At 37.7% G+C, this 10,190-nt stretch overlaps 1 protein-coding gene across 1 annotated transcript in view; it reads right to left on the reverse strand.

Annotated features, from left to right (window-relative positions):
• The window catches only part of col27a1a (collagen, type XXVII, alpha 1a), a 72,913-nt gene extending 66,764 nt beyond the window's left edge, over window positions 1–6,149 (reverse strand). Inside the window, exons 1-2 of the mRNA XM_077194330.1 lie at window positions 5,713–6,149; window positions 530–597 (exon numbers count right to left, since the gene is read on the reverse strand). Coding sequence (XP_077050445.1) covers window positions 530–597; window positions 5,713–5,765 — 121 coding nt within the window. The 5' untranslated portion in view covers window positions 5,766–6,149. The remainder of the gene's footprint in view (window positions 1–529; window positions 598–5,712) is intronic.
• Window positions 6,150–10,190: the final 4,041 nt, after the last annotated feature.

Consider the following 10,190-nt stretch of genomic DNA (forward strand, 5'->3'; position numbering starts at 1 on the left):
TCATTGCTGTCAGTGTGAACGGATCTTAAAGCATGTGATCTTCAATTGATTCTGTAGATTTATCATAACATTATTTCCAGGCCTTTTCATATGTGTGTTACCAGTTGTGTTCGGCATGAATCAGCAGTCAAGAGGGAACATGATGTCATTTTTTCTATAAAAAAGAAGCACTCACACACACTCATTCATGTAAAAGGGGTTATAGGACATGCTTTACTGGGGAAATGTGTTCAGAACTGAGCAATGTTTGGCAGAAGAAAAGGTAAAAGTTGGGTAAGGAAACTCATACGTATGTGAGAGAGAGAGGGTGTTTGTGTTTCATGAATCAGGGTATTAAGTTTAATGTTGTAAAACTTTCCAAACTTAGTGGAAAGTGTAAGAACATGAAACTTTATTATTGTGCAATAATTCAGTGGCCTCAAAAATCTAGTTTTAACCACATTCCCCCCCCTAATTTTTAACCACCATTTCAATGCAATCACACACATATGCAAACAAATGTTGCATGTTTATATCTTTCACATCTTACCTTCAAAGAGTACTTGGGTGAATCCAAAAGAAGTACAATAAAGTAGAATACACAGAAGAAGAGCTCTCCTAGAGACACAGAGAGAGAAAGACACAGTTACTCATTTGAATTTCCACTATTTTGTGGGTAGCAGAGTTAGATGTTGAATCAGACCTTTACATAACAGAAGCCACTTGTCAAAACATCATCATTACAATGGAGGTACACATTTCAGGCTTCTTGCACTGGCCTCGACCCAAACAAGTGGAACATTTTACTGGCAAAACCATCTTTCCGGAGTGAGGGGAGTGAACCATCAAACTGATGGATGATGCCGGCCGGCCAGTTAAATGTATTTCCATGTTTATAGAGAATGAAAACATTGTGTTTGTAGTTTCTTTTCTTTCATTTGGAAATGGTCAAAATATGCATATAAACGTATACATAAGAAGTACATCAAGTCCCTTTAAAGGGATAGTTCACCTAAAAATGAAAATTCAGTCATTAATTACTCCCGCTCATGTCATTCCAAACCCCTAAGACTTCCGTTCATCTTTGGAACACAAAAAAAACATATTTTTGATAAAATCTGAGACCTTTTTGTCCCTCCATTGACAGCTAAGCAACTACCATTTTGCCAATTCAAAAAATAATCCATATGAATTAAGCGGTTTAGTCCAAATTTTCTGAAGGGACACAATCAATTTATTTGATGAATAGATTGAATTTGGGCTTTTATTCACTCCATCTTTGAAACGCCTCTCTGTCGGATATTTCAGTCATGCAAGTACAGCTAGTATCTCTTTGAATGGGGAAACAATAAATTCTCCAAAGCTGTTCACCAAGCTTACGATTAAATTCCATTTGAAATCTTCAATGAAATCTGACAAAAACTCTCATAAATTTTGTTCCAAAACTGCATTTTTCAGGCAGAACCAGCCAATGTGCAGTCATAAGCTGGTGCTCAGAACATTGACCGTTTCTAAAGCAACCGGAGCTTCTAACAGCAGCTGCATGAGATGACTTTACAGAAACTTTCCAATCATCAAAAAACCTTGAAAAAATGTCTCATGGTTTCCACAAAAATATGAAGCAGCACAACTATGTTAAACATTGATAATAATATGACTGATTAAGTTGGTTTCTGAAGATGATGCGACACTGAAGATATATTCACATAGAAAACAGTTTTTTTAAACTATAATCACATTTAACAATATTACAGTTTTTACTGCATTTTTTAATCAAATGAGCATAAGATACTTCTTTCAAAAATATTAAACAATATTTTCAACCCAAATCTTTTTAACAGTAGTTGTACAGTATGAATTTTTATTTTTTTATTTTGAGATGTGCAAAATATTACATTTAACAGTGTTTAACTGAATATCAGATGACAGCAAAGGTAATCTAAAAAATAATTGATAAAAAATATATAATACTCAGATATAAAACCCCTGAAACATTGGCTTACCTTAGCAAACAACACTAATACTACAGTGAAAACTGTGAGACTTTATGCGTGACGATACCACAAAGGAACCTTAGATATAGTTTTTTGCCAGACTGACCCTGTTGAACTTTGACCTTTGCACCCTAACCTCTGATTTCACAGGCACATGAAAGAGGAAGTGACCCACAGGAGAAGGCTTTCAATTATGATTGGCAGGGTAGACGGAGCGCTCCAAACCCCCACTGTGCATGCGGACATGAGTGTGTGTGAGTCTTCGCCTGACAGCTGCTTTAAACATTACCTGGTGACCACAAAACACACACACTTTTATCTATCATGCACAAACACGCGGTCCTAGACTCCCCCAGGATCCCCGTACCTGAGTCAGGAAGTGAAGCGTCTCGCCGCAGAGTTTCTCAGCCAATCAGAACGGCAGAAACAACGGCTAGTCTGACCTCACAGTTAGTAAGCCACCACAAACAGATGAGTGAGAAACAGTGTGTGTGTGTGTGTGTGTCGCAGCTGAATGTGCTCTTTCTATTGTGTGTGTGTGTTCACTGCAGAGAATTACTCATGTATGTGTCAAGCATCTCTTGAGTCTCATAAACACTGTGTGAGTGAATATTTGTATAATGCAATAACAGAAATCTTATCTATCTCATTTAAAGTTTGGATTTTTTTAAGGAAAATGCATGGGAACATGGTTAAAATGTGTTAAACTGAGCTGACAGATTCACATCTCTAAGTGATGCTAAAATATCCAATAACTAAAGTCAAAGCAGATTTAGAAGAAAAAGTAAGTTTGTAAGTTTGGGGACAAACTTAGACAAAACCATTTTGAGACATTCAAGGACATTGCCAGTTGGAAAAATTACAAAATAAAATAAATACTCATTATAATTAGCTTATATAAGATCATTAGAAGTCTATGGTATGTCCTTATTTAAAGTAAAAGTGAGTGTGTGTAGTGTCAATAGCATATTTAGCTCTAGTTTCCCTTTTCCAGGCCTAGTTATTCAGTGAGTGGAATTTTTTTCAATGGTAGCAACCACATGTACACACAAATGTGTAAACTCACACACACTAACACACACTATGTACACAAACGACTAAAAAGACCCATCCTTGCATACAACCCTTCTCTTTCTCTCTTTTACTTCAGTAATAGAAGAGTGGAAAATTCCTTCTGTTTGACACACAGTGATGGACATCGATGAGGAAGAACATGACCCTGCTCTACAACAACATCTTTATCCAATTCACTCTTCCGTTTGAGGCACAAAAAGTTTGTGTTACAATCTGAAGGTATATAAGTGTATATGAAGAAATCAAGCACATATCTGTAACAGAGAGGATCCAAAATCATTATATTCCTGTCTGGTCAGGAGTTAGTGTTATGTAGGGCGCACCCTGGCGGACAGGGGCGGAAGTGCAAGATATCCGGTTACTGGTATCACCGGCATCAAAAAAATAAAAAAAAACGAACAGCAGTAGAGATCTCAGACCAGACCGCACAAGATGCACTAAATCAGAGGTACCATAAACATATGAAACGGATAATTGATTGGTCAATTCAGCGTTTCAGCAGTGTTAAAAATACATAATACAGCTATGAAGGGAAACACCTGTTCACCAGCTTCTGTATCACTGCGCACCTCAGTTACACCTCAGAGACTACATCCTTTAGCGGAAGCGCCACAATTGCTTAATCAAATAACGTTTTATGGAAATGTGTGTCCTTACCTGTGATACGACATCTATAATTGAACAGCATTAGCACACTACAGTTTCTATTCACTTTCAGGTTTGCTGAAAGAGGTTCATGGTTAATTTCCAAGATTTACTCATGGCCTTTATCCCTAGTTTCGTTTTTTTAAATTTTTTCTTTTTTAGGGTCTTTTTTTCTTGCTTTGCTGCCTGTTACGTGCAATGCATTTGGGTAGCTATCATAAAATATGTGGTTTAGCCTGCTGGTTGTCAGAATGGTATTTATAACACACACCATAAACAACCATGCAAAGTCACAGAAGCACACTTTAAACTCTTGCCTGCTCTAAAAATATGTAGGCCTGTGTAAAACTATTGATTATACCTAATTAAACATTTGCTTGTCGTATTTTTGTATATTTTTGATATAGGCTATACACCAGCGAACGTTCTATAGATTGTTGCATAAAACATTCCTGGAAAGTTATAAATGGGAATATTGCTAAATAACCTTCTGTCAAGTAGGCTACAATTTAAAGCACATTTCATTCTCGGTTTACATGGTGCATGAAATGTCATTATCTAGGCCTAGTTGTTCTGTTAGCTATTCTAAGACCTGAACAGGTTATTCATTCATTCATTCATTCATTCATTCATTCATTCATTCACTGTAAAAAAAAATCGCTGCCTACAATTTTTAAGTACAATCAACTTGGATGTTTCAGTCCTTTCAACTTAAACTACTTGGATGTTTCAGTCCTTTCAACTTAAACTACATTTAACTGACTTTTTAATAAATTAATTTAATTTTGTATAACTTATCAAAATAAGTTAAACAATTTTCAACTTTTGTAGGAGTTAAAGCAATGTAAATTCATAGTTGTCATAACTTATTGATCATATAATTTTCATTCATTCATTCATTCGTGACGCGTCCAATCACGGGCATCAGAGCCACAGTTGAGGGTGTGAGGAACGGAAGTCTTGTTTGTTTAGCGTCTCTGTGCGGTTTGACTGTGATGCCCAGTAGAAAATACACACAAACATACACGCACACTGAGAATATTTTCAAAGGACGCTTCCAAGAATTCCGAGTTTCCACGAGCGCTCGAATAGAACCTTGAGTGTCCCTAGAGCGCCAAAATTACCGGAAGCGGTGACATTCGATTCAGTTAATCTTGAGGCGAAATAAACTGATAATGATTCTGAATCTACATCATGACCATTGTAGTCCAATTCAACGAATCACTATACAACCCGGTTCTCCAAAGTGAAACAAAACACGTGAATCTGTCTGAAGTGGTTACTGAATTAATTAGAATGAATCGCTAATCATTTTGGACTCGTAATAAAACAAAAACCGACAGGTTGTTAATATGACAACATGCAGGGTTAATTCAGGATAATTGGGCCATTTTCCCAGTCACGTCAATGACAAAAAGTTCCTATAAACATACACTCAATTAGACTACTGGGGTTTCACTGAATGAATGAAATGTTATTTATTTGTTTTAATATATAGTTAAAAAACAATTATTAGAATAATATTAAATGGATCCATAAAGGAACAATAAAAGACAATAAAAATAGCGAGAATGCGTCGTATGTAAACGGTCCCTTTCTAGAGACAGAAATGAACCCAAAGACCTGATCCACAGGCAAGACCACATGCACTATGCAAATGCGCAAAAGTTTTTATTAAACTGACCTTGGAGTTCTTGGACCTCTTCAGAAACCTATGCAGCCTGCGCGTAATGATGGTAAAGAGCTGGCTCAAGCACGTCTCTGCTGGTACACCTGGACCCTTTCAGTTAAAGATCGGGTTCTGTTCAGCTCTGAAAACTGGCCAAGTACCACAGGTAAAAGCGGCGCGCGAACAAGCACCCATTCACCCAGCACCAACACACACAAACCAGCGAGCCCTGCGCAAACATCCAGTCACCAAGCGCTCTTTGTCTCCGGTGTAACCGGGTAACGGAGGTGCCCGACCTGCATGACTGACCCGTTAAGTAGGAACCTGATATGAGGTAAAACTGAAACTTACTTTGCCACCAGAAGAGAGGTTCTGCGGACTCTCCTTCGGGTCGCTAAATTCATTTGTATTCATTTGTCCCGGCAGTCAAAATCCTGATCCGTTAATCTGCGTGACTGCGTCGCTGCCCGAGAGCGCGAGCCGTCGTCTCATGCATCGGATAAACCGTTGTGCGGAATGAGCACTATCTCCCACCGGTCTGCTGCGCGCGACACCACAATAAATCCCTCCCGTGGAGCGACGGGAATAATCCGCGGGCGATTCTGTCCGGTCCTGCCCGGGTGCTGTAGGCATTTATGCCGGGTTGGCAACAGCTACAGCAGCTACTGGATGTTTGGTGCTTGGGGGGTTTGAGGAGTCAGGAGTGGAAGTTTCATCCTTTTCCTTTTTTAAATACCAGTTTGGAGAGCCGCTGTGGCGAGCACCGGGTGTCGGGTTACACAGCAGCCGTACATACGCCCCTTGTGGGAGGGCACACCGGGGCACCTCGGCCCCTGCCAAGGTTAGGATACCAATGGGCTTTTCACACTTCAAGATGTTAACCAGGGGTTAATTTTGAGGCAGGATTAACGCCGGATTGTCTTGTTCCAGGTTTCGAAAATGTTTTGTATTTCATAATTGTTTTACACACTGCAGACAAAGACTTTTTTTTTCATGCACTGGTAAATTTGAGATTTTGGCCTTTTTATGTTGTGTGTTTTCAGACTAGTTGAAAGTAAGCATCTAAAAAACAGTTTTAAGTAATTTTATTGCACTTTATCCATCTTTGCATTAGATTTAAATTACAATATAAGTTCATTTCTCAAAATGAGTTTTTTTTCTTATTCACCAAGCCCTATTCAGTTTAGCTCTTCAGTAGCTCTTATACACCTAACTTTACAGTTTTATTCTACATGTGAATTCTGATATTCATTACAGAGGGTTTCATATATAGTTTGCCTGATTTTATACATTTTATTCCTAAAAAATATTTTCTGATTTAATGTCAACAAAATGAAACAAGAATTTGTTGTTTCCATAGATATAGTGATATCTATTAGTTAATGTTTTACCCTATTCACCTAGGATGTCTTGCCTTAAATACTATTAATATTGTCTTTAAAACCAGAAGAAAATATTATTGATTTTGACTGACCTGACACTGACAAATATTCACTGGAGTAAAAAAAATATGACAACTTAGCCCCAGTCCCCTATTTAGGTAAATAAATAAATAAAACAGATGTGACAAGTACAGCATGCAACAGATGTGAATGTTATTGCCATGTAAATCCACTAATAAATACAATTTCTTCACTTCAGTTAACATATATGCAGACATGGTTTGATATTTAGAAGGTAGTATGAAATCAAATGTAGCCTACTATACAAGTTCATAGTTTTTGTATTTTTCATCAAAATGTAATAACTTGCTCTGTCACTGACAGTTTTAATTTCCACAGTCACCTGCTTCTCCCCTCCAACCACCTGTAATATAAACACACATTTTGTGAATCCTAAAAGATTCCTCTGATCATGGGCCAAAATCTGAAGTCTTTGATTAGTTTGACATGTTTGCCGACAGCTGATTATTGAGCATTGCAATCAAATTTGACCTCAGACAAAATTCTAGCAGTGTCAGAAGTTTTGAGGTGCAGTCCTGCTGTGTGGCTTCTCTTACTACGACAACAGTCAAATCAAACCAATAGGGGCGCAGAACCGGATGATGGAATTAGTGAGACAACAACAAACCACCATTTGCTCCACGCACACGTCTTTGTTTTTTTGTTTTTTCAAGAAAAGCCATGATCAAAATTAATGCTAGAGGTTGTTTTTGTTAGCTAGCCACCATTTATATCCCACATGCAGCTCACAGTCACTGAACGAACGTGTCACGGCTTTATGATGTAAAACTCTGGACAAATCCTCTTGCATGTGTCCGTTTTTAACGCGTCTCGACTGCTGTACAGTCTGACATTAATGACAACAGATACCCTATAGTGTGACATGGCTTACAGCGGGAATCATGTTCATACAGTCTGAAAAGCAACCGTTGTGAAAGGACTATTGTATTTCTGTCATGACAACTCTGAGTGTTTGGCATGGTGACGAGTATGACAATGTTAACATATTTAGTCTTGGCGGAATAGATCTGCTACGCTGCTGCTGTACATGAATTACCCGTAGCAGATCTATACAGGTGGAGCTGGGGAAGGTGGAGGGTTTCTGAAAGTATTTGAAGGTTGAACAGCGAGCTCATTGGCTACAACTGCAAGCAGGTTGAGTTAAGGACCTATGAGCCTGTGAGAGATTCATTAAAGCACTTTGTATATCGTACAGTTTCAACCCGGCTTTACACTAGGATTATGTTGTTTCTGATTCTAAATCTTTAGGACAGCGATGCTAACTTCTGGAGCAGGGCTTTATATCCCATAAGATTAACACTCTTAAAAATAAAGGTTCTTTATTGGCATTGATGGTTTCATGAAGAACCTGTAACATCCATTTAACTTTTCTATTGTACAAAAGGTTCTGTATAGTGGAAAAAAGGATCTTTAGATTTTTAAAATGTTCTTCACACTAAAAAATCTTTTCTTTTTTTTTACTTCACTGAAATGTTCTTACATGGCATCACTAAAGTTGCATTTTCTCAACCTGTTGAAAAACCTTCAAAGAGTCTGATGTCCTGGCTGATACCTGAAGATCTCTGAAACCTGCTCTGTACAAAATGATTTAAGCATGAAGAAAAACAGCAAACATTTAAAGCATTTTGAGTTTCTCTATGGCTTGTTCAGAGGAGAAACGGGTCTGAAAAGTTACTGCGTAAAGCATTTCCTCTAATTATCTGCATTTTGTATGCGTAACCACTGCTTAAACCTGACAATTTGCCATGGATATTTAGCAGTGTGAATTTAACTCGCTGTAAAGATACAGATTCTGATCTAAATATGGGCCCTACGCCCACGTCCAGGCAAGCACGTCCCGCCCTGTAAACGCGAGTGTATTTAAGTATACATTTCTACTGTACCGCACATGCAATGTTGGCCATCAGCAAGAGTGTGTTTTCCCTCCATCAATCACTTGACATTCTTTCATCTTCATGCTTGATGTCAGCATCAGTTAGCGTTTGGTTGTGTATGTCACTAATAGATCATGCGGACACAGAAAACAGGCAGAAATGAGGCCACACACCTGGATATGGTCGTTACACAGGCTTTAGAACGAGGGCTTTGCACAGATTTACAGTAGGATAGAAGCACCACACGGATCACATTAATCCAAAGACATGAAATCAGTGCGGCTGGGTTTAGCAGAGCATATAAAATATTGCAACATAAAACACCTAAGCAGAACACAGTTAAGTCAACATGAAATAAAATTGTAGTTGTTATTACGTTTGAAAGTAAAAAAAGTGTTTCTAATTGTAATCTTTCATCAAAATGCAATAAAGTTCCATGCAGCCGACATCACGAAGGTGGGGAAAATAACATTAAACTACAGCCAAAAATCTGTTAAACATCATCTTACCTACTGTTGTAGGCAATGCAGCCTTTCTACAATTAACATTAACGTTAAGGTAATGAAGGTTATGGCAATAACAGCAGATAACAATACAGTACATCTAAAAATGAAGTATTATTTGGGAGATGCTACAGGAACCTGACTTCACCAATGTGTGTATATAAAACCAATGAATGAAAAACAAATCAACAAATTAATTCAAGCAAACCTCAAGCTGTTTCATCAAAAGCAGAAGATGAAAAAGAAATGAAATACAGATTACTTTACTGAAATGAAGCGTGAATTAACTGATTTGGCTTCTTTCCTGTGTTTTTGTCCAATCTGTCATTATTGTGGCACGAGTGTTGCTTTTGTATTCAAACATCATCTGTTATTCATGTATCAGAGAATGTTAAGAACACGTCCACAAATCAGACTAAGTTTTCCAGCTAATCCTCTTTATGAACTAATCCATCATCTCACACGAGCTGTTTCTCAGAGCTCTGGCTCTATAGAACCTATATCACCACAGTTCAAAGGTCACTGGACTGCTTCTATAAGGCTCAAACATGACTGGAATACAACTATCCTGATACTGCCATTCAAAAGCTTGGGAATAGTAAGCAATTAATACAATTATTCAGCAAGGACATTAAATTGATAAAAAAAAATGCATTTTTGTAAAAAAAAAGATTTCTATTTCAAATATTACACAATATTACTCTTTTTAACTGTATTATTGTTCAAATATATACAGCCTTGGTGAGCATAAGAGACTTTCTGTAGTGTGTAATGTTGCTGTCCCTCCAAAGGGAGTAAAGGCCCGTTCACACCAAGGATGATAACTATAAGGATAATGATAAAGATAAAAACAATATCATTGGAATCACTTTCAGAACGATTTTTTTTTCCAGCTGATGAACGATAAAAACATTAACAGCCAATCAGATTCCATTCCACCTTTAAAGAGCTTGAGCATTTAAAGTGGCAGACGACAAACCTGCAGCAAA

This window comes from Siphateles boraxobius, unplaced genomic scaffold (genome assembly GCF_051911475.1).
Source record: "Siphateles boraxobius isolate OS27281-9 unplaced genomic scaffold, OSU_SipBor_1 11, whole genome shotgun sequence".
NCBI lineage: Eukaryota > Metazoa > Chordata > Actinopteri > Cypriniformes > Leuciscidae > Siphateles > Siphateles boraxobius.